The sequence below is a fragment of the Bombus flavifrons genome, chromosome 15 (genome assembly GCF_040668555.2).
Source record: "Bombus flavifrons isolate JBK064 chromosome 15, iyBomFlav1_principal, whole genome shotgun sequence".
Classification (NCBI taxonomy): domain Eukaryota; kingdom Metazoa; phylum Arthropoda; class Insecta; order Hymenoptera; family Apidae; genus Bombus; species Bombus flavifrons.
The window spans coordinates 9,775,263-9,801,183 of record NC_138456.1 but is presented as its reverse complement, the minus strand read 5'-3'; the positions used below and the strand labels follow the sequence as shown (position 1 = coordinate 9,801,183).

Genomic DNA, 25,921 nt, shown 5'->3' with positions numbered 1-25,921 from the left:
CATAATAGCGGAATAGAAACCGCGGACAAACAGTTTGCCCAGAGGTTTTTATTTGTAAATCATCGCCTCGATGTCAAGTTGACAGCGCGTACCGTTCAATTTTATACCTCGGATGCCGTGGCCTACGCGTTTCTCGCATTTCACGAATCACCCATCCCTGTCACGATCTTGTAAATTTGGCTAGCTATGACACGCGTTACCCGCGCTTGTATTTTTAAGCGAAACGTCCCGAACGTAGCGTGGTGCAAAGCGTCGTTTCGACTATCATCGGACATGTTTTCGTAACTGATTCGAGTCTGTTCGTTCTGTTAATGATTTCGATTTGTCCATCGTATAGCTATCGAGTGTACCTTTCACTCGTTCATTTCGCCATCTAAATAAATTATCTATCTTCATCTCGCTCCGATTGTTTTCAGTTTCGCACGGTACGTGTACACCTATCGATTTCCTCGTTTCCGGCTAAAAATTATTTCCACCAGTTACTCATTCCGTTAACGAAGCCGAATATAATCCACATCTGTACACCGTTTAGAACCCGTCTGTAAATTTGCAAAATAATAAATAACTGGTTGTTTTAACGAGTCGTCTAAACAAAAGATAGAAATCGAAACAGTGGATCGAGCGTGAGTTTCGTAATGGAAATACGCAGCGACGGAAATAAAATTTCCCGCGATCTCGTCACGAAACACGAAATAGATTCCGCTGACAAAATATTACTCGAATCGTTCGTCTCGCTGGACGTGCATATTTTTTCGGTCAAATAAAAAGTAACCGATGCAATCACTATCTATAGGACTGTTCTAGCATCGGGTCATTGGAATTTCTATAAATTCTATCGGGCCTTTTTACTCTCTGTGAAAACGAGGAAGGAGGACACGGGGTGAATGACATAGTGATCCTGACAAAGGGCGTTAATGGCGAAGTTGGTGTTGGGGCTTTCGACCGTTTTCTCCTCGCAGCATTTTCTTCTCGTAGGTAGAAACGCGTGACCGCGTGTCGATACCATCGTTGTCCAATGCAATACAAGGGTCACCTATCGTTTATTCTCGCCTCTTTAAACGTCCTCGTTGTTTAAAGCCGATTTCCTCCCAAAACACGTTTCCTCCGCCGTCTTTCTTTTCAATTCTTTCCGTTTGCACATATCCTATCCTTCTATTATAAATCCTTCTATTCGTAAACGGAACATTTAACGATTAACGAATTTTTCTCTTCCTCTTGTTTCTGCTGTAATATTTACGTGAATAAAATTCCCACTTACATTACGTCGTTTCGAATGGACGCTGTCAGCTCTCTTTCAAGCATCGACTGATCGAAATTCATTTTATTTTCAGTGAGTTTTCGTGATCGATTTCACAAACGTTTGTCGGTTCGCGACGCAATATTTACATATTCCGCCACAATTTCTAGTTAACTTATTCGCGCGAAGTCGCCACAGAGAGAATGAAGCTTATTAGTATGCATAACTGCGCCCAGTAATCCGTACGATCGTTCGAAATTTTAGTTACGCGAAGTAATCGTCCGTTCCAAATGGATTACTCTACGTGGAAGAACCTATTTACACGGACGGACGATGCGAAGGGTCGCATCGTCGACGATCAGAATCTACGGATAGTCACGGTCGAGTAACGTAATAGGAAAAATAAGCAGAATATCGTGCGGCTTACGTGAAATCACGTACGAACCTCAGCTAACGAATGTTCGTACCTGCGTCAAAATCGTACGCCGCGAGATTCGTATCGTACCGTGTACATCCAATTGTAATCGATTTAGGAAGAAATAAATAAAAATAATCCGCCAAACGCTGGTGATTCGATTTTTCAATACCAGGAAGCGTTGCAGCGACGCATTCCTTTACGCTAGTGGAAATGAAATATTTTTGAAATTCGTCGCGTGAAATATATGTATAATCGTAACTGTGACGGAATTTCGATTTGCAGCGATTTGAAGTCAGTACCGTGAGCGAAATTTTCGGAATGTAACCAATTTTTGAGCGGTCCGTTATCGAGTGCCACATCGAAAAGGTTGGTGTTCGAGAGTTACGGATAGGTGGTGCGCGCGTGGCTGGCCCTGTAGAACGCTGTTAGCGAGAACCGCAAGAAGGGTTAGTATTTGACCTGGCAACTTTTATTATGTCGATACAGAATGAGTGATAGCTCCGCTGTAAAATCAGTGTTCGTCGCTAAATCAACGAATCGCTGATTCATCGTAGGCAACGAACAGGCATTTTCCGAATAAAACTGCCGCTCCTGGTTGCCAGCGACGGTTCAACGCAGGGTCGAAACCCGTGGCGAAAAATTTGACGGAGCGTGCTGAATTAAAGCTCGATACGAGAACGAAAATGAATTTGCTTGAACTCGCAACTTTTACCTTTTGTCTCTTTTTTGGTCTTTCGAGGGCTCCGTGGTTGACGCCTTGAATCGTTTCTCCATTGATTAACCCGACTTCTAAACGTACGTCTCGTGCTAACGTCGCAGTTTATTAATTCGGTTTATACAAGTGTGAGTTAATTAAGCCTCGGTTCGGCCATTCGTAGGAAAATTTGTAGCCAGGAGCGTGGTTTGTCGGTGATTAAGCGGTAGTTAAGCAGAGAATAGATGCCAAAGAGGGACGTATCACGATATTAGCATATGGCATTGTAACGCGGTTGGAGGTTAGGTAGGCGTTCATCGAATTGTGGACGCGCGAAGTCCAGCGTAATGTGTTACTTGGCAAAGTGGATAGAGCGGTTTGCACGGGCTGTTGCTCTCCTTCCCTGTAATTTTCTTTCACGTTCGCCACGGTTTATTTCCTCCGTGTTTTACGTTTTCAAAGCTCCCGTGTCACGTGAAATTTTCCGCACGTAAAATATATTACTCCGGACATATTACCTACGACTGTTTGCTTATAGTTAGATGAATGTTTATCTTGACTTGCACTTCTGTGACTGCTATAAATCAAAATGAAATATCGCTTCTGCAATGAGCGTGTTTACCATGTAAAGATGCTTCTTCGTCGTAGCTACTTGTTAGACGGCAACCTGAGAGTAGTTTCGAACCTTTGGAATATTCGATTTGGAAGATTCATCGTGGCGAGGTTTCGATAGCGCGTGCGCCAGTTCAAAGGGGCATCGAAGAATAAGGAAAATCAGTGTAGGTATTTTCGATTAGGCGAGAATTCACGATGCAAAAGTACAGTCGTGTATATCGCATTCGTATGTTTGTCATTCCGAGTGTGTCGAACACGTCGATCAACTTGTATCAGTCTGTGTCGCGCGTTATCCTATTTTGCGCGTACGTAGCAACACCGATCACGAACATGAAGTATCCGACAAAGGCAGGACTTTTCTTTGCTTCGAACGCTTGAATTTCTTTATTGCCAATGGCAAAGGAAAGATCGCGACAAATCTCGAAACGATCGAACTAGGGTTAAACTTGTAACGCGTATATTTTCCATGTCGCTAAGCTATCGAGGAAAAGAAAGGAAAGGAAAAATGTTTCATAGTAGTCTTTGCTTGAATTTGAGAACGACACACGCTCGAGAAGGAATACCGACTAACGGAAAAATCCTCCTCGTCTGTCCAGTTTCAAACAAAACATCGAAACTTGTTACAGTGCATCGAGGAAGCGTGTGTCGCTTTTTACCCACAGTTCGCCGATTACGAAACACTAGAATTACGTTTGAAGATCGAAGGAGTCGCCTGTAGTCCAGCGCAAGCGTTTAATTCGAAGTTCAATTATGGCAGGAAACTCTATAACAGAGTAAAGTTATACTCATCACCGCAAAACAGGGGTGCATGGTAACTCGAGCACTTCGATGCGAAAGTGGGTTTTCGAAAAAGCAAAGGTAACTTATGATGCGCCGAGGGGTTCGCTAAAGGAGCTTTAGAAACGCGAAGGAAGCGGAAAGCCACTTCAAAAGCAGCACAAGTAGCGAAAACACTTAAGCGAAAAGAACTTGAGCGTTCCTGGCCAACAAAATAGAATGCGTACGAAATAGTGGAAACTGTGCAAAGGAGCATAATGCGAATGCATAACAAACAGGGCTTGCGCTTCGCCTGTCTTCCATCGAGTAGTTTATTACAAATTCCCATGAACGCGAATCTCTGAAAATCTCTGAAAAATTTTTCCAACCCTTTTTATCATCCCGATCTCCTATTCTTTTCGTCTTTTTATTTTAATCGATATACGAAACATTATTCTACGCCACGAACTTTTGTTTCGTAATATATGTACATGTATAATCTTGTTTCAAATGTAATCAAATTCAATTAGCGTTCTCTCATTGTGGACCACGAACATGTTCGTGTACGAGTTGCCTGGCTATCTGTTAGACTCTCGAGAAAAGTCCGGAACACGTAGCTAACTTTACACACGAGTTAACTGGATACTCTCTCTCTCTCTCTTTCTCGCTCTCTCGCTTGTAGAGTTTCATTTTTACGATAAATTCGTTGGTAGAGTACTCGAAAGAATCGCGGAATTAGCAAAGAAAAACAAGAATCGTATTGCCGTTGGTCGATGGAAACAAGAATTTATTAAGCCATTTGAAATCGTAATACACAAAACGAAGAACTGTTTGATCTATTTGCCAGTGCTTCGAGTTTCGTCCGATCTTTCCGGTTTGTATGAACATTCAGATTCATAAAACATAGCAATTGAATTTGAGTGCCTATTGTTGTAGCTAGACCGAAACTGGAAAATACAAACTGCTCGCTGACCAGTGACCGCATATATGCTGAAATCCCTATCAACCCCAGCTGCGTTTGACGTCTCTCTGGAATTTCTTCGTTTCTCAATGATCGGTTTAATGAATTGTCCGCACAAAATCCATATCACGTAGCTGCCGCTAGATTATTTCGTTGCTTACCGTATACCTCTGGGTAACCCCATTGTACACACGTACGTATATTTGCATTTGAGAAATTTCTTTGTTCGTCGCATAAACTCTGCTATTTAATGAAACAGCGGAATGGATAATCTTTTTTGCAAACAAAATCATTTTATATTCATACTTTCATTAGCATAATTGAAAATATCGAATCTAAGCAGATGTCTGTCTCTCTTACCAACAATAAATACTATTATAACAGAAATTATATAACAGATATGGTCTTGGATATTTCGAACATTATGTGCGTCATGTGCACCTTTGCACCCTTCAACTTCCCATAAATGTATGATGAAAATTCCCAGTCATGTAATTTGTTTTAATCACATCGTAAAAAAGGAAAAAAGGGAAAAAATAAAATTAAGTCGAAACATTATCCACGGAAGCAGTCACACATTACTCTTAATAAATACTGATACGTAACTAAGAGAAAGGGCGATCTATCGATCATTTATCACGATTCTTACCACGATTTATGCATAGGATAAAATTACGCGAAAAGCATACGGCATCGCGATCTCGAATAAACGCGAGTATCTTTTCGTTGGCGAAATACACGGTACGATATTTTCGATGTGCTTTGGAAAAAAACTTTCGGCTGAAATATTAGGCCGGTAGGTACGTGCCAGTTTTCGACAACGCGCGGCTCTCCTGGTTGGACGAGTGATGAAAGAGACGAAGCTTCTTTGCACGTTTTCTATTGAACCAACTCGGCTCACACACGAGGTGTTTATAGGGACAAGTATTACGAGTTGACTCGAAAACAGGATTTTCTTCTATGCTCGTTTCGATCTCTGTCATTTTTCTAGTTGCAGAGGAGTAGGATTTCGTGTAGAGCTTAACTTTCATTGTTCCCTTGTTCGACCTCCTATTTGACAATATTATATCGAGACTTAAATCCACCGACGTCTATATATAAATCTGCTTTTAACCCAGAACTCGATTATACGTTTCCTCGTCTCAGCCTCTAGTCGTTCGTCATAGTTCCAGCAAACCCTAGATAATCGAATCTCCGCTTCCGTCTTTGAAATTGCAAAGCCCTTCGGACAGTACGGTACTTTCCTGAAATCTCGCTCGATTCTGTCGTTCCTTCTTACTTCGTCGATAATTAAATTTAGCGCACGTATGGATCGATTGGTAGAAATTAACCGTGGTGCCATTGTTGTAATATATGCAAGGACTACAGGGGGGGAATAATTATGGAACGATTAAGGAGGAAAAATATACGAAGGTAGAATTTTATTCATGCTTACGCAAACATAAATCTAACGAGATGGGAATCTTTTTTATCACACGTATCTATCTCATTGAATCATTTAATGCGTCATATTAACATCAAATTGTTTCGTGTAATATGCTGTAACAATATGATATAATAATTATTTATTCATCTTTCGAAATGGAACTCGCAAATTTTGATATCGCGTGACAAAATATTAATAAGAAGTGAAATATAAAGCATCGCGTCGAACGACAGCTTACTTTAAATTCGACGAGGGGATGATGTAAAATTTAAAAATTCTTCTTTGTACGATACTTTTTGAAACGTGGATAATACGACTCACGATTAATAAGAAATACTCTCATACGGATACATTTCACACACAACTACCGATATTAAGATTTAACTAATGGATAAATTTATAACGACTGCGCATTGGCATTTTCGAATTATACGCTGTAATGTTGTACGTTCGGCGATTTGAAAAAATGGTGCCAAAAATTGGCAAAAAATACGCGTTTAGCTTAATAGACATAGAGTACGAATAACTGTCAGTTTACTGTACGAATAACTCTGAAGTTTATTTTTGCTTCTACATCGCTCTCGAATGCAATGTATGACCTGTCATGTGCCCGGCCATATTGCAAAAAAAAAGTTGAGAAGAGATACAAGTAAAAGTAGCACTGCGACTATAACTCGAGCGAAGAGACCTTCCGTTCTTGTAATTATCTTATAGAAGTTTTAAGACTTCTGCTAACTTTGGAACGACATAACATTTTTAAAAGGATACCACTCGCATAAACTTCGTCGCTTTAAATTCAATAAAATTTCTCGTGGTTCAGTTGATAGTTGCATTAGGACGATTGAATGCATTTTATTACGCTTGTTATACACACGTATGTATGTATGTGCATCATGTTTGCTCGATGTTCTTGGCATCGCCGCGAATCAACTTACTTTTACTCTATAAAATTTCCTGTTGACAAACGACCGATCTTTTGTTTGCTGCGAACGGTATTTACTCGATGCTCGTAGAGGACAGTTTTGTTTGCCAGTGAAAAGGATTAGCGGGGTAAATGAAAGAGCGATCTAACTAACGGTTTTCGAACCATCTGCACATTTCTGAGCTATGAAACCTTGGATACTATACATATACATGAAACACGAGCTATGATAGATTACGTACGAAGATTTGTGAAACGTTAGCAGATGTCGCGATAAACCATTCGTTTGAGGAAATTTCGTGTAGCATTCGCGTTCTCATCTAGATCGACTAATTTTAATTGCCCGCGATACGCTTTACGGAACATCATTTATATTGGAAATTACGCTGTTTTCTTTATGAAACTGCACGATGGTATTATCATTATTCCTGTTCCGCTTGTCTCGAGATTACTTTCCATAACAATTTCCTTTATATATTTTTCAGCCAAATGCTCGTGAACACTCGAGATCGCCGAAGAAACAGACAAGGCCCGATAAATACGGAAATGGATCCTGCACGAGGCACGTCTGCTCGATAGGTTCGTACATCGAGCAATCTTATTCTCAATTTTTAACTCGAAATGAACTTTCAATACGTACAAGCGTCAATTACGTGAAGCGTATGTTCGGTCAAAATATAAATTGTGAATTATCGGCGCTTCCTCTTCCACAGTCTGTTCGCCAATTGCGAGAAGTGTAACATCAAATATTTGCATTTCAAAACTTGGCACGAGGTAGTTAACTTCCTTTGTAAAAATGATTGAAACAAACGAACGATTTAACGATCATAAAATTTTAGTTAATTTGTTTCGCCGAAGGAGAGAGAGAGAGAGAGAGAGAGAGAGAGAGATAGGAAAGAAAATGTAAAATTTGACAAAACAAATTAAAAATCGGACAGCCACAGCTCTCGCGTACTAATATTTTCGAGGTCCGCACGAACACATTACATTACTCTATGTCATCCTTGAATTAAATTAGAATGAAATGAAAGCCGGATTTAATTAAGTCCATGGAGTTTCACTCGACGAGTTAATTAATTCACGTCCAATGAAATTCAGATCTACCCTCCAGTACTGTTTACGCGATATCGCTATCAAAAAATTTCAACAGTGATGGGATGCCCATTGGAATAATCACTGATATGATCGTTTGTATATCGGAAAAGCTGTTGGATTTTATCTTGTAGAACTACGTTCACGTGCGTTTGATTTTTACTCGCAATTTCAGCTTCTCTAAACATTTACGAATCTATAACATGTATCTAAATATCGTATTTATAAGTATTCGTAATTAAGGTAATACGAGGAAAACAAGTAGTGAAACAAATATGTAATTATGTTTTTGCTTTTATCAAAGGCATCCGCATATTTTTAGTATACATGTTAATTAAGAAATCCAAAACCCGTCATGTTGTTGGCGTTTGGTAGTTCTAACGTTGAGAAGATTAATTATTATAATGGTGAGTACTGATATTTTTGGACATTAGCATCAACTATTTAATGGAACGTGCTTGATTGGATTTCTTCTACCCTATTAAATTGGGATCATTTGGTAGTTACCCGATGTCTTTTATTATTTGTATCGTGTTATATGTTATTACTTTCATGATATACGGGACGCGATCAGCTCGTTTTTCCCACGTGGCTTACTCAAATAAGCCAACCTTCCGTGCTACAAGATTCAATGCTTTTGCGGATTTCCAATACGTTCGATGCTCGTCCGACAAGCTCGTCCTTTCGGATTTTTCAATCTGCCGTTTCAAATTTTGAAACAACATAGAGACAGTTGTAATTTCCTTTGTTAAATTATCAAACTACGATCGAGTAATTTCGCAAAGAGGGATAGGTTATCGATTATAATAGACTGCGCAGAGGGAAATTGAAGGTAAACTATAAAGTTTGCTTCCACGTAGATGCAATTAACAAATGGTCGAACAGAGAAGCAGAAGTGATTACAGATACAATAGTAATGGTTGACCCCATAGTAATTTAGTGTAATTTAAAGTTATCATTTTGCACTACTCTGATGAAAGAGAGGAAAGAGGAAGGAAGGGACGAAGTTATCTCGACTGGGTCTTAGTAGACTCGTTGCTAAAGCTTTCATAGTTGGCCAGTGCTTTGCACCAAATCATCGGTATAGCGGAGGTTAGGCCATAGAACTTATTTCTATGAAAGAGATGATTGAGACGAAGACTTTTCAAACTCATGTTTCATGTACCATTTCCTTGGCAAGTTCAGGAAGGTCAGCAGAATTGATGAAACTTAGTAATTTTACATTTTATATCTCAACGTAACCTCGCGTTAGACAGCGTTTTATATCAAAATATTCTTGTCATTATGTGAAAGTAAAAGGAAAGATTATATCGCTAATAACATAAAAAGGATCGTGTATGCCAGTCTCAGTTATTAGAATAAAAGCATACAAATACATCGTAATTAGGTGTGACTGAAAACTAGTTCCCTCCATCATAGTTGCTTTCTGTTTTTCCACTTGAATCGGTAAACACTTTGTTTTCTGCTAAACGTGACCTTCTCGGTAAATATCGTCGCAGACGATATGCATTATGTATATTCGTCTAGAACGTATTCGTGCACTTGATTATCGATCATCCACTTTTCGCGTGTGTCTGCACAATACGTTACCACGCTCTGTCAACATTTACGTAGCAGGACGTTCGAATTTAGCACGCGAACAACGGCTACCGACTAACGGCTGCCACTGCTTTCAGCTACTTTAATTTTGCCTGTTAATCGACTCGTCAGGCAAACCTCCATTTCTCGAAGTGAAAAATCACAATCCTGGATATATTTGATCCGTAAATCGGTGGTAAAATCCAAATTTATTGTCAACCAACGGTAAACAATCGCTTTCGAAGCAAACTAATTCCGTTCGGAATGTCGACGTGTGTTCATGATTTCGAAGATTCGACCGTTTCGAATCCCCCCGTTACGTATCGGACTGTACTCGATTGGAAATTGCATTTAAATAATTTGTTTCGTGTTGCTTCGCGTTGTTGCTTCAAAACGTAATGATACTCATGACCGTGAAAGGAAAAAGTACATCCGTAAACAGCTTTTCAACGTTGTTTAAACAGAACTAGTTCGATTACGTTAATCGAATTCGGAGGTATACAGAATTCGAGAAAGTGCTTTTCCCATTTTCCTTCTTTCTCGTCGATTCGATCGCTCCTCAATCACGAAATTGATTTCAGTTTGAGTATTAAAAAATGAATCATTTATTTGCACTCCGCCGTCTATAAATAAAGATATCAAATAGCCATTGTTTGATATTGGACTATAGTATAGTCCACCACAGCACGCTGAGCTCGTGAAGGACTTCTTTAACCTCTTAATGACTAAAATATTAATGAACGGCCAATCTCCCTTGTTCCCTGAAGATATAACCTGAAAAGAAAGCTAGCGAGCTTACTCAACAGTTATACTTATACACCGTATTATTATTCGGGAAACACAAATATTAAATAACAAAAAACTTTCCTAAATCGCACGGAGATAAGCATAAAAAATTCTTGCCTACCGTCGTGCGAAACATACGATGATCGATCCAATGATCGATGCGTTTTACTGGAAATGGAGGCACGATTAAATTTCTGCGTTATAAACGCACAACTATCGAGTTTGCACTGCCTATAGTGATTAAGAAAGTTTTCCAACGACGATGGAAACTAAAAGTTGGTTGTTGGTATCAGAAGATTGTATCTACGAATTATTCTAGTGAGATGAGAGTGGTCGAGTTGGCTTGGCAATACTCGATAAAACTTTGAATGTAATGTGCCATCATAATGTTCTCGAGTTATTCGAATCGTAAAAATGCGAGATAAGCCGAGGAACGTTAATTTCTGTCACACTTAACGGCACGTTGTAATACGCTCTGAATGTGGTTTTCTAATTCTCTAAATCATTTCTATGATTTTCTTTTCAACGTCATAATCGTTCATAATCGATGAACATAAACGACAAACACTGGAAAAGACGTTGCTAAATCACACATGTGGCGTGAAACAAAAGTGCGAGATGTAAAACGAAAAAAAAAAAAAAAAAAAAAAAAAAATGTGGAAGCTCTCTATTAAAAAGTGCTTTCTATACTCCATTACGACTGCTCTACTACGCGCCACATATCTTGCCCGAAAAAACGAAAAGGGGAAAGAGAAAAAAAATGGGAAGCCGTGCGAACGGAAAACACGAACTTTCCATTAAAGAATGCTTTTTAGATACGTGGTTCGTGTGGCGTTAATGCGACTAAATCTGTACATCTGTTCGCATCTCAGCCGCTAAAATCGGCGAATCACTGACTACACGTAACTTTGCGGTTCTCGCGAAACCATCGTTTAAGATAAAGAAAGAAGAACGAGAAGAAAATGAGGAAAGATTGTTGGGGAACGTAGGGGAAAGGTTAGCTGTGAAAAGGTTGGTGAGGAAAAGCTAAGTAAGCATGCTAATTAAGCTGACTGGTGGAGCAGGAATTTCCTGAAAAGCGAAAACCGGTTTTCTAGCAGCTTGAATCGCGTTAACGGTAAACGTTTAAATGTTTTCGATGTTTCGCTTGAATGTCGCAATTCAGCTTCTCCGCAGGGCAGAGACAATGCGAGCTAGTGGTCGCATTTTTAACGGAGAACAACTGCTTTCCCCCGGTTCTTGCATCGTCGTTGCCGCACTCGAAAAGTAGAACGTCCTAACCCCCGAGAGCAGGCTGATCTAGTTTCTCACGGCTCATCCGTACCGTCGATCAACCCAAACCGACGCGACGCGATGCGACGTACGTTTTCACCTAAGAGATTACCAAAGACCGTGCAAAACACGAACAGTTCGCTTACCGTAAACCATCGCCGGCTACCGGCAGAAAAATTTGAATAATTATACCTGGCAGCTGCTATTACTTCCTCGGCTGAATCGGATTGGCGATATCTCAATTTCCAGTGGTTCGTCGAAATACGTCGAAAACCAAGATTTATATATTTTCAATCTATGACTATGGGACTATTTTAATAGAATTTCGCAGATTGTTCAATAAGAATGATAACAAGCACGATCATATTCGAATAGATTCGGTAAAAATAATTTACAAAGCTACGATTAGCAGCTCGAATCTTTCTCTGTATTTTACTCATTTCGTTCCGCTACATTTAAGAGACGAATGTACCGAAGAGAGATATAGCGGTCGGAGGATTTCTAGAATGGTATCTTTCTCGATAATAGAGACACGTAGCGGATTCGAACGTGCGTCTACTAAATAATAAGCGAGAGATATTACTTGGAATCATCGATAATCGAACGATTCGATCAGCGTAGCTGCCTCTGTTATCGTCAGGCGATCGATATTAACCGTTGGAATTAATTACCGGTAATTTTTCATTAGCGTGCGTCGAGATAGGTGGACGATTTGGTCGCGTTGGCGTCGAAGGCGACGGGAACTGCATTTTCGGCACGCGAGCCTTTCGACTGCAGCCTAGCACTTTCGATGTTTCTTCGTGTTCCGCGGCAGTTTGAGCAGTAAGGTGAAAGCGAACGACCTTCTTGGCTCGAAAGTAAAGTCCATCGATCAAGCGATGAACCGAAGGGAACACGCCACCGTACTCACTATCAACCGAGGCCCACGTCACCGACGCGATAGTACCTACCGAGGACGACGACGACGACTACGACCACGGCGTCAGAACTACCGATTATTCCAGTCCAGACTCACGGTCATCGCTGGCTAGCGTGTTACTAGCTAGTAGCGCGGTACGAGCGTTGAGAATTATGTCACTATGCCAAGGCTCAACCTTGCCGCGACATGGTCACCGATGAATACTGTATGAGACTTTATTACCCTCGACTGTTAGACTATCGGTAAGGTTTAGCTTGCTTCGTTTTCCCGAAACCACCTTCGATGTCGATCGAGTTGATTATCGTCTATGTTATTTTCGCTCGAGGTTTGCCTGGTTCGTCGAAAGTAAGAGTACCGAGGTTCGACTTTGTTCTTTTTTCTTTTTTTTTCCCCTCTAGCGTGACTCCTTGCTGCTGTTTATAACTCGAGATATTAACTACGATAATTTACGCTCATTGAGACTCATGCAGGCGATTCGAGTATTTCTCGTGTTTGCCTAATATCCTTTTTCTTCTTTATCTCGAGTATAAACGGGTAATGTCGTGTTATTTCATAGCAAAATTATTTGTTAAGTCGAGGTAACGAGATAGGAAATATCGTACCGTTCTAGTAATATTTACACGAGATGCCAACAGAAAGGAGTTACATTAAAATTCGTATTATGCGTAATCCAATTTTCCAGTCTATCGGCTATCCGCTCGTAAATTTTCGATAGATTGGATTACCCGTTCGGTCAACGGATTGCCTGCTATCCGTATAAATATTCGAGATTACAGGTAAATTAGCGGTTACTCGATTACGATACAGGCACTGATAGCAACGCCTATTTCGCTCTTTTCTTTACCTTGCATTCATATTATTTATTTTAGTCCTGATTTATATTTCCTCCGTTGAACACGCCCTGTAAAACGTAATATTTGCTTCTTATTCGAAAAAGTTTATTAATCAAGGCGTCGCTAGAAGCTACGAGCTTTCAAGAGCGGATCTCACCGATATTACGAAACCATCGTGCTTTTGGATTTCATAAAATTTTGATTCCTTTATTTCCAAGCCTGTTATTGCCAGAAGAAAATGTCGAGTACTACTTTCGTTAATAGTATTATTTTCAAGAATAATATTAGCGTAATATTTCAATTTAGCCGGAAACTAACGGAGATCGTTACTGATCATATTGAGATAGCGTTGTATCCAGCGCTATTGCAAACGAAAGATACAGGGAACGTAAAAGAAACATATATCGACATTCGGTTTTACGTAAACTATGCAGCTGGCTAACGATATACTTCGTGATAAAATCGACGTAGAAAATCGGAAATGTCCGTCCAAAGGCAGATTTATAGAAGTCGTTCGTTTTGAAAGAACACAACCGTTCTCAAATTAAAATAATTTCTACAGCTTCTGTTTGATGCATATATCGATACCCTCGGAAGCCGCATCGATCCAAATCCAATAATGACGTTAAAATATTAATCGTTTAAATTTACTCCGGAACTTACTGTTATTTATAACACCTTATAAAATATCTCTTTTATGGAAGTAAGATGTTTATTGAGAATTAAGTTACACGAAGCAAAGTTAAAAAGTTCGGCTTCCGTGAAATTCGCAAGAATATTCGACATTCTCTTAAATCGTAGTAGACAAAGTGGAAACTAGTTGGAGATATAAATCAGAGAATTACTGGCTAGCTAATTGGGGAATAAATTAGGCGTTACAATTAGGTACGATAAAAACCAGGGAAATTTTCACGATGACCAACCTGGCGCAGTCAGTTAATGTACGATCGGCAAGCGCTCGCGTTAGATCGCCACTTAAAGCGTCGATTGCTCAGCGAGTCTGCTAACATCCTCGAAAATTACAGCTGGTTAACCCGGTGAACTCGCTAGCGTTGAACGCTAACAAACGCTGTTTCTAAAATTGACAGACTGATACGGTCCGTCAAGCCGATTCTTGAAGCGTTAGATATAAACCGGTGGTCTTCCTGGAGCCAGTCGACCGACGCCGGATTATTGATCGGGAGTCGTGACCGGCTACTCGCCAATCGACCGTTGCCCCCTTCACAGCCTACCGATTTTCATCCTCGAATTCTGATCAGCGATCATCCCTCTTCGTGCCAAACGAGCAAACCTTCACGTCAATCAGTGGCATCGCGTAAAACCGCGCTGCCTATTGGCCTAACCGACAATTTCTACGCGAATTTTCCGCACGCCAACACATTATAAGATGTTTCTCGATAAACTCGACGTAACTACGTCCGACAGACAAATACACAACCCTTACCTTACCTCTAGGTACATCGTGCTGATTCGTGGAATTTGCCTTTACGTATCAGACGATCAAAATGATAATTTCATAGAAACTTTGCATCAGTCAGGATGAATTTCTCAAACGAATTCCTCGACGATCCCGAAACTTTGTTCAGAAAGCGTTCAATCCTGATGAATTGATCAGGAAGCAAGAAGTAGCATGAAGATTTCGAACCAACTGGGAACGAATATCCGCCTAGAAAGGAGACTTTCAAAGAAGGAAATTCGCATGTTATAATTCTGGGATGTAGAATTAAACGGCAAAGGGTTGTAGAACGTGAAATATGATTCGGGATAAAAGAAATAGCAACAAATTTCGAACTAGAAATCAATTTGGAAGGAAGGTGGATAATGAAAATGAACTTTAGGGGTTCTATATGCTTGAATAATGATTTTATTTAACCAGAATTATCACAATGATCACAATGATCGATTCTTAATTTTCCATAGAAAGTTTTTCACGTTTATACTTCTTCAGATACCACCATTTTTTTAACACTTTATTCATAAAAAGATAATAAAATCATATTGAATATTATGGAATCTTTACTACAATTAGTTTATTTACAATAAATGGATTAAACAGATATTGGTTTAACAGGAAAAGATGATTGTTTAACGCGAACTAAATACAATAACGTACTGTAATTAAGACAACTAAATAGTTTATTTCTAACTCTCGTCATCACTGTTCCAAAGCTCTCTCTCTCTCTCACACGCGGATCGCACTCTCTCGACAACGCAATTCGCACTCTCTGACTTCTCGATTCAAACTCTCTGACTTCTCAACTAACACTGGCTATTAAATCGTCTTTCTCCCTTAGCATCCCTTTGTCTTTTGTCTTAGACCCACGACGCACGTGTTCCGCAACCGCTCGTGGTCAGGGTCACGCAGGCCTTTTCCACGAAACTATTCGATTGAAGGACCGACGATACATTGTTGGGCCTGTCGGCACTTAGGCTTTCTCTTAGGTTTTTCGTCCACGATACTACAATATTTATATTAAAACCAAATACCTAAAAATATCTGTAAGATCCATTTCGGGTAAGGCTCACCATCCGGGTAACTCGTTTCATCGAAGAGAGATCTGCAAAGTTAAAGAAGTTAATTATAAGAAATCCTCGGAGGAAAGAACTCACCGAGGAATTAAGGAATTTCGTAGCTAAACTACAATACTAAGCTATAGCTACATACAAAGTTGGATCGATTAAAGTATCGCCGACGAGGTGACGAAGAATAAATTATTTATTCTACAACTTGCTATATTTCTTTAAATCGCGACTTCGCCTCGTTTCATGCAAATCCTCTGGTTAAGACAGTCCGATTCACGGTATGTTCAGAAGATGGCGAAACCCGAAAGAGCGTTCATGCGTCATAAATGTGAAAGGAGGAAACAAACAAAAAAAGAAAGAAAAAAGACGAAAGCAATTCTTGAGCGGTGAAAAACGATGAAAAGATGGAGGTTGAACTCAACCCGAACGGTCAATTCTGCGAGAAAGACAAGAGACTCGAGTGTACCAGTGCGAGTGTTACGCTACCGAGGAATCAAGGGGAAGCTTTTAAAGAAAGTAATAGAGGGATATAAGGCTGTAAGACGAGCTACGATGGTACGAGATGAGAAAAAGCTACGAAGAAGCCAGCCGAATAATTAAAGAAATTATTAAAAAAATATGGTTGCCGAGCACCGAAGAATGCAGAATGTTAACGGAGCGAGAAGGGAGAAGCGGTTAATTGGAAAATGAGAAATGAGAAACAGATTTGGTATTGGATAATGGTGAAATAGGGTTTTCTTTCCCGTACTTTCGCTTCGTCTTTTCTCATCTCAACCCTATTCCTTTCTTCCTCTTTCTTTTTTGCTTTTCTTTGCTCCCTTTTTCCTTCCTTTGCATCTCTTTGCCTCTTTACTCTCTTCTTTTTCCAGCCCTGATCGTGTAATGATTGACTGTCAGATTCGCAATGTGTTTGTCGAAAAAGATTCTATTTAAAAAGATTTCCCATGTGCCCTATCGCTCGTAAGTATCTGGACAGTTCTAAGTTACTGCAAATACGAGTTATCGCATCGAGTGTCCAAATGCTTATAGATGGCAATGTACGTATGTGATAAATCACGACCTCAAGAGGGTTGAAAAAGTTGAGCTCAGTCGACATCATAATTACGTGCAAGCAATTAATGTAACATATATATGTAGAATAATAGCAAGGCCGCGTTTAACGTCGTGATCCCGGAGCAAGTGTCTCTTGAAACAGATGATGTCGTCCGATGTAAAAGAACGTTATCGACAGCTGCTGCTATTGTAATTGGGTACTTAAGGTTTAGAGGTTCCGGACACTTAACTTTACGATCATCCGAAGTTCATCGACTCGAGTGTTCCGGTCAAGTAGGAGCTCCGAGCAACCTGATATCAAACTTCCATCCATTCTCATTCTTCTTTCTGTTTAGCTCGTGAATTCTTCTTACGTAGTCCAAAGAATATATAGGTTTCCTCCACTAACCTTAATAACCTCGCGAGACAATTAATCGATCGCCTGAAATTTTATTTCTTTTCTTTTAGACGTAGAAATTAGGTGATTCAGAAAGTTGGTAGTGTTTTTGATACTAAAAAGACTCGTACAAACTATCTTAATTTGTTGTTAAGAAAGATAAGTTTTTAAAAAGAAAGTGTTCTTTTTGCTAGAAACTTTCCAAATAATCCAATACCAATACATCGTATACGTGTATACTCCCGGTGTAATTATTTCCCACGGAAATTGGAAAATTCCTCGAGAAGAAAAAGTAAAATTGAACGAGTTTGCGTTAAACAACGATAGACAGTGAACAGGGCATATCCTGCTACCTCATCGTGGTAAGTAGTATTACTGTATAACTGGCCAGGCGCTGGAGTTCGCCGCACCAAATATCACTTAGCTTTAATGAAAGAAGTTCATTAGAGAATACATTTTTTAATATCGTCGATGCGCAATGTGTCCGGAAACCTATAGAAATTACGGTGCAACGTGACGTGGCAAATGTTGATATTATTCTTTACGTTGTCGACTTTGCCTTCTCAGTACTTTCTTTTTATCTCTGGTCCACCTAACAGAAATTCGCGGCGTTAGTAGCGCGTGGTTCATTTAACCGTCCTCTGCTTTACAAACAGCAAGATAAAACACGTCCCGCATAGAGTGCAGCAATTAAGTAAATCCGCTATGTAATTTTGACTCACAATATTAAGGTAACAACTTCTATGAAACCTTTGTAAAGGAGGGAAATATTTTTGTTCGCGTGACTGGCGTGAAGTCAAACGTGAAATCGATAGCACTCCAAAATTATCGAATGGTAGCATGATTTTCCTGTACTATAGCTTTCGCTTTTAAAATAAATCTCTTACTAATGATGATTCTGCTAGCGATATTTGCTATTGTATCTTGCAATTTGTTTCGAAGATCTCGGTATTGCAAACGGTACTTGTCGCGCATGTTACGAATTCCAAATTATTTCAAATTAGTCAAATAGAAAAAAGAAATGAAGAAAATCTGATTCGAATACTTTTGAAAATCACAAGATCATTTTCCTTTTTTTCTAGATATACTTGTCTGATCTTTCAATTGCAAACAGAAATGCAGTATAAAACAACAAACGAGAGGCAGAATGGTCTTTCTTTAGCTTGTATAAACAGCTATCTACGACAAATTTATATCTGAATGACAGCCGTAAGTTGTTTAGTTTGCAGTCTCAATGTTAACTCTGCTACTGTTCCGTTTGGCACGATTGCCGCCTTAGAACCAGTTGCTTCATATCAGAATTAGTATGGCAACTTCCAACAAGTAGAAGCATTCTCTCAGGAGACGAAGTACGAGTAGATCTAGAAATACAGGGAACACGTTAAACGCGCAACCAGATAGACATGTTTTGTTCGCACAATATCTACCTTTAATTAGCGATTAACGATCCCTGTACACTTATTAACGAACAATCATCGAACCGCTACTGGAATCGTGAGCAAATAAGCAACTTTAGGTTATCTATCTTCGTTATCCGACTAAATGCAACGTTGCAGTTCGTATATTAGAATTTATGAATCGCTCTAATTTGAGAAATATAAATTTTTGTTACAGATTCGACGCGGATGCGATGGCTGGCCCAATTATGGAAACAAATAACGTGCGACGACGGTGTAAAACTAAACAATCGAAAACATGAAATTCGTAGATCGCAAAAGTAATTAAAAAATGAAATAGCGCCACGTTCGTTACACGCTCTCTGAGAAATTTCGAGTCGAGGCAGCTTTATGCTGTTGTGCAATTTCGATACGTGTTTCTTGCGTACAAGAAAATATCCTAACCGAGCGAAATTTTTGCTATTTGCAACGCGTACTGTTTGTCCGCGCTCTCTTCCTTCGGAAGATTGTCCGTTTTACGAGATTAAGTCCGTCTGTAGGCGATTCGTGTAGACACCTCTTTTTTTTTGCCTCGGTAACGCGAAAAGATTTCGTAGGCAAAAAGATGGAAGGTAATCTGGAAGCGTGTAAGCAACGGCGACGGCAGCAGCAACAGCGGCACCAGCAGCGATGGCGGCACCATCAACGGCAACTCCAGCAACAACAGCTAACCAAGAAACGGAAACATGTGGAACGTTTGAACGTTAAAAGAACATCCCTCGGTGAATGGTAACCGCGGCGGCGGCGGTCCAGTCCAGTCGGCAGTATCGGTAAAAACAGTAGCGAGTGAAACGCGTCGAACGAGTACAAGTATCATCGATCGCATATCAGGTGATCGCGAGAATGAAATCGCACGTTTACGCGTTGCCCGCGCGAGCACGATCGACACCGAAGTCAACCATAATAGACGCGACGTTAACAAAGATCGAGAGCAACGACGCGTTCCAGAGGGAATAACAGGGAGAGAAAAAGAGAGAGAAAGAGAGAGAGAGGGGGAGAGGGCGTGAGAGAGAGAGAGAGAAAGAGTGAGAGAAAGAGAGAAAAGTAAAATGAAAGAGTGGCCGTTTGATACAGTCAATTAAGTTGCCTCGTCGCCATTAAATTTAAGCAGCGGTAAAAGCGATCGCTTTCAATGCACACGCGCACAATGAGATAGTACGAACCGGTGGCAAGATTACTGCTTGAGTAATCGGAAGCCGGCTAATAAAGCCAATTAAAAGTGTCAATCGGTAATCGATAGATCGTGTCTCGCTTTTCTAACAGACACTCGGAAAGTATTCGAGCGAAGTAGAAGAGAAGGATGGCTACGGTTTCAAGACGAACCAGTTCTAGCCGATGCTGGCCTGGTCTCTTAACGGCCGCTTACCTTTGCGCCATCGTCCTGTGGATCGACGGAATGCTCGGCTGCGCCGGGCAGAGGCCGAAGAATATAGGCACGAAAAAACGAGACGTTTACATCGCCGGATTCTTTCCGTACGGTAGTCACGTGCCCGAGAGTCACATCGGTCGTGGTGTCATGCCTTCGGTCAAGCTCGCTGTTGATCATATCAACGAGAATCGCCGTGTCCTTAAAAACTACCGACTGCACATGTGGTGGAACGACACAGAGGTAAGCGCCCGTCATTTCATTTATTCTACGTTTACGTGTGTAATTTTGCATCCATGCTGCTGCTCGTGAGCAGTTTGCGAACAATCTGCAAACTATGTTCACCAGCAGCGTGAACTTTTACGTGCAGCGAGTGAAGTCGTTAGCGAACACTGTTCGTCCGGAAGACGCATCAAAGGTACATTAAAGGGCTTCTTCGCGACAGTCCTGCATACGTTTCGTTCAAGAATAGTTCACGAACAGTTTTGGCCAGGATGAATCCAGCATAAACGTGAAATTTCCTATAAGCGCCGTGACAATACGCGACTACGACGGTTGAAAATTGCTTTTCGAATTGCATGTTTCTCTAATCTAATTTTTATCTCACACTAGTAGGTAATCTCCTACGTCTAATGTTGATATGTTGGAAACACGTTCATTTGTTGACAGGATATGTCAATCTCGCGGCAGCTTGATACACGAATTTTTATACGAAGCAAAATCGTCAGGTCACACTCGATTCTCGTCGAGTTGTTTCGAATTAATAATTTCAAGCTGTTCGTTCGATTCAGCGCCGCTCGAATTAACCTCGGGACACAATCTTACTCGTTTAATTTATTTATCCTATGCATATTCATTAGATTCGTACGGTGCGCCGAACTTTACCGAAAAATCTATTACGCACATAGATATTCCGTAAAATCAATTTATTCGTTATCGTGCACGGCGCAACTGGTTTACGTGTTGCATGCAAAAATATCAACTCGAATAACCGGGGCCAATTTATCCTTGCACTTGTATTCTCAACGTTCTCATAAACTATGATATCGTCATTTTCAACTGCGAATACTGACAATGGAACGTGTCCGGGACGTTTCACGACGGAAAGAGAGGATGTTAAAATTACATTGCCGTTCAAATCGCGTCATCCTCGCGTTTAAGCACACCTCGGCTTGGAGATCGATTCGCTATAAAACAAAGAAATGGCGCATACGCGTTTTAAGAACTTTCAAATATCTGACATTCCTATTCCACACGGGATTCGATTGCGAAAATATCGGAAATATTTCCGACGCGGTTTAATAGAAGAGCCATTCGGGATATCATCGATGTTGAGATATTTGCAGAAATTGACTGTAAAAGTAAACTGTTTCTCAGAACCCAAGGACTGTTGCCTAAGTCGCAGAAAAATAGCTCGAATCCTTTCATCCGTAAAAGGTCGTGTTATTAATCGCTTTCCTGAAAACTTCGCCTCTTTCAGTTGTGTCACTTTTCTAATAAACCGACGATGCACAGCTACACACTTTAACTTCGCTTCATATTTATCGCAGATGCTACTCGGAACTTTCGAGTCGCTCTATCCTAACTCGATTCGTACTTTCAAAGCGCAAACCGATAGGTAACAGCGTAATGAATACACGCGCAGTTCTATATGGCAAAAAATAATATACGACTGTTGGAATGTTCTTCTTTACTTTTATTATTACTATTATTATTAAAAATACTTTATTATACACTGATAGAAAAAAGTGACATTTCACGATTTTTAATACGATTTGCCCTTTCGTCGACAATCGATATTCGCACGGGAGAAACGTGTCGGCACGTGAGTTATTTTTGAGGGTAAAGAAATATATAGGGGACGTTTGATACGTCGATCGATCGAGAGGTCGGTTCCGGTCTCGATACTGTGCAGATATCCGGTCCTGATCTCTTACCAATCAACTTTATAAATCTCGCCGTGCTCGTCCAATACATGGAAAATTTTCATACGTGTAAACGTCACACTTGCCTTTTTAAGGATATGGGTCAGTAGGTTCCCAAGAATTTTGTGCTTCATAAAATAGTAGCGGAAACGAAGCTTTTTCGACGTTTTTATTCCTTTGCTCGCCAGTGATCAGATTCGTCTAAGTGCCTCCGTAGGCAGACATATTTCTTAAGCCAAATCAATTCGTTTATGTGCGAACGTAACTTCTTATTGTTGTACGGTTTCGAAAAATCTAAGAATACTATTTGTTAGATGTTTCCATATCTACCATTCCAGGATAATTGTATCTATATAATTACAAAATAAAACTGCGGAGAGTTATGTTCTAATTTAACGATTCGTGTCTTCCGTTGTATTAAATTTTGGATGTCGAGAATGTAGCTGTCTGAATCTTATAGCTGTGAATCTAAAGAGGTTTACATTATTAATAACTCTGATGGGTATTTACGTTTCAATCTTCTGGCTAGGTAGCTTAGTAATTTGTTACCAAGGCATTTATACGAGCTGCAATTCCGGCTTCGTGCACGAGAACAAATATCGTTTGTAAAAAGTAAAAATGCATTAAGCACGTTGCTTTGAGCGCCAAATAAGATGCCGGCGTGTTTGAGTATAAGAAACAGTTTGTTTCAAGTGTCTCTCTGGCTCTGAATCTTTCAAGTGTAAACGGCTTCACGTTAACGAAACTTCCTTGACTCTCGTCGCGAAGCCTTTTAATTGTAATCTCCTGAATATCGAAATCTCCGATATTCTTTGTCGCGACGGAACTACAAACGGGAACCGATTACGAAGCTAATAAATATAAGACGCTTGGAACGACGAAGAGCAGGAAATCAGCGATCGGAATAGATCGTGTTTGGCAAAGTTTTTTCGAAATGTCGCGTCAGGTCAGCCGTGAAAAGTACCAGTGGACGATCACCGTTTTCCGTCTTTGTTGAAAATAACCGACGCTTACCACTAACGATGTTAATCGATATAAAAAGAGAGCACTTAGCGCTCTCAGCGTTCGCTCGTCGTTGAAAGTTTACCGTGTCGCTTAAGGCTGTCGACACCGTTTCCCGGCGAGACGACAATAATTCATTAATTGCATCACTCTCAAAATGTTTCCGCTCGAAAAAGACTCGCGCTTATCGCAGTTCGATGCTCGTCCATTTATATCTTTCATGTGGAAATGTTCGCAGCGAGCAAATCCGGATTTTAATTTACATTCCATTCGTATCTGCATCGTGTTATATCGTCTGGCAATAAGCAAGCAATAAGTAACTTAGAGTAATTGGAGGAAACGAAGGATTTTTCAACCCAGAGAAGCGATGAATCTTTTCCGGTGACCATATTTCATAGAAACGTAATAAATCTGGTTGGCGATAGTTTACAAATCGCCGAGTGAAAAGCGTAGAACAGAGAGCGATCTGTTTGGAAAATTCCATCAGCCCCATTTCGCTTTCCCATGATTTTTCTCCTTGTTGCTGGACGAAGAAAATGTCGGATTGCTGACGTCATAGTTTCGCCCGTAGTTCCATTTACTTCTCATTCTCTTCATACCTGTTCCTCGATTTCCGGCTAACTAGTTGACAGCAGAGAAATCGCGATCGCTCCGAAAAGGGAGCTCCGAATTGAAGTTTTATAAAATTGTAGCACGCTACGTCACGTCGGAAGGATTTCTCGAACGATCGATTCTTTCTTCTCGTAAATGGAAAGACAGAAAAACAGAAGGGGAAAACTGGATTCGAGATGAGTGTTTATTGAATTCCTTCGACGTGACCCCAAGAACGATCAGACACACGTAATATTTCGTATTATTTCGATCGTTTGTCCACACGCAGGCACCCACATCCGGTAATACGTGTTTGACAGACGCGTAATCACATAACGGTCAAATTCTCTTAATTACCTGCCCTGACGTAGTAATGGCCGCCAAAAAGATATCTATTCGTGGAATCACTGTCATCGATTTCGAAAATTTGTTTAAATTTCTTCGTTGTTTATGACCCTAGTCGTATTCAACTTTTACTTCAACGTAATTAGTTTATATTTAATAGATTAAATTAAAAGGTTGTTGGTAATTTGATTATACCAATATTCGTGACTTTTATGCATTTATGAGAAATAGTGATTCGAATTGAAGTTGCTTTGATAGGAACTGTCGCGATATAAATTATTGAAACGCACCATCTACCTTATCTGGTAATACACGTTAGATGCACATGGGTTACTAACGTTCTAGGAACGGTTCAGAAAAAGAGGTATGCAAGTTATAAATAACTGGTCTCTCGTATCTGAAATCAATGACTTTATTCGATGAATGTTCATCTAGTTTATTATCACTGGAATCGCATTTGTTACTAGTAATAATTTGGTAAATATAAAGGCCAACTATTTTAATAAATGTAAATACCATTATCGAAATAAGAATAGAATATATATTTACTGAATTGAATATCGGAATAAATCGATGTTCGTCATGTTCATTCGCTATCCATTATTCGAATAAAATCATCTACCTATCTCCGTTCTAAAGGAACGTTTGCGGATTGAATCGTTGAACGAGATAAATTATTACGCGAGGTGAATCAGCGGATTTTGAAAAAATCGCGTTTCCCGTCAGATCGTAGATAAGAAACTAGAAGAACGATGAAATCGCATAAAGGCGAGCAACGGCTCTTTCGCAAGATGCAAGATAAGAAAGAAAAATCCTACTTTCTATTCGCCGATCTCTCTAAAAATTGCTCAAAAGGTGGAAAGGAAATTTCGACAAGCAATCAATTTTCAAAGTTTTCGCAAATTACGTGGATCGCAGATATCGTGGACTCGAATCATAAATACGTAATGCAGCAGGAGGATCGTTTGCGAGCAATGAACAAATTTATTACCTATCTCCATTCGATATTTCGATACACGCTTCAGAACATTAAATCTAATATTTTAAAGTGGTATCGATGGCACGAAACGACGCGACGTTTGAGTGACAAGTGGAATTTTCGTTGTTGCAATAACAACGCAATCGAGCTTTAAAAAAATGAATTTCCATTATCGAGCACGAATTGCGATTGTTTTAGGGAAACGTTTAAATATCTACCTCGGTGATCTGCCTTAAAATCGCATCGACCAAATTTCAGTAAATATCAAAAATTCCAGTTCTATCTATATTGAATCAATACTAATTTTCAAACTAATTTTAAATTTTAATCACTATTAATTTTATATTAATGTTACAGATATCGATAACAATTTCCTTTACCGTTTGATAACTTTTTCATTTATGATATTGATTTTCTAGAAATATAAATTTATTACTTTTTTCATGACAACAGAAATCTAAATTAATTTTATTGTTTAAATTCTCCGATACTATAAAACACGCAACAATACTGAATTTTCGGTCATACTTCTTTCCATCACGTGTAGAGGCACGACTAAACGAAATCTCAGCCATTATTCTACTGGGGAACTTACCAAGTAGAATAGGTAAACGAATCGCGTCTCGTTCAATAGGCGCTTGGGCATGTTCGCGGTGTATCGTAAATAACAGTGAACGATCGTTTCCAATTCTTTCAGTCCATCCTTCCACCAGGCAAAATTGAATCTTTCTCGCATAATATTTCAGTTTTTCGATTTCTCCGTGCCTTGGTCAGATCGAAACAACGAGCAGAATTTTGTTTAATATCGCGAGGCAA

The 25,921-nt window shown here is 39.8% G+C and overlaps 1 protein-coding gene across 7 annotated transcripts in view; it reads left to right on the top strand.

The window, feature by feature from the left end:
• Nucleotides 1-25,921, top strand: part of GABA-B-R2 (gamma-aminobutyric acid type B receptor subunit 2) — an 85,384-nt gene that overhangs the window by 3,873 nt on the left and 55,590 nt on the right. For 3 of the 7 annotated variants that reach the window (XM_069128639.1, XM_069128635.1, XM_069128636.1), the window contains exons 2-3: nucleotides 7,515-7,608; nucleotides 19,076-20,506. In XM_069128639.1, the coding sequence (XP_068984740.1) occupies nucleotides 20,198-20,506 (309 nt within the window). In that variant the 5' untranslated portion in view covers nucleotides 7,515-7,608; nucleotides 19,076-20,197. Of the gene's footprint in view, nucleotides 1-7,514; nucleotides 7,609-19,075; nucleotides 20,507-25,921 lie in introns of those variants that run through there. The other 4 variants (XM_069128637.1, XM_069128634.1, XM_069128638.1 and 1 more) reach the window with 4 other exon arrangements.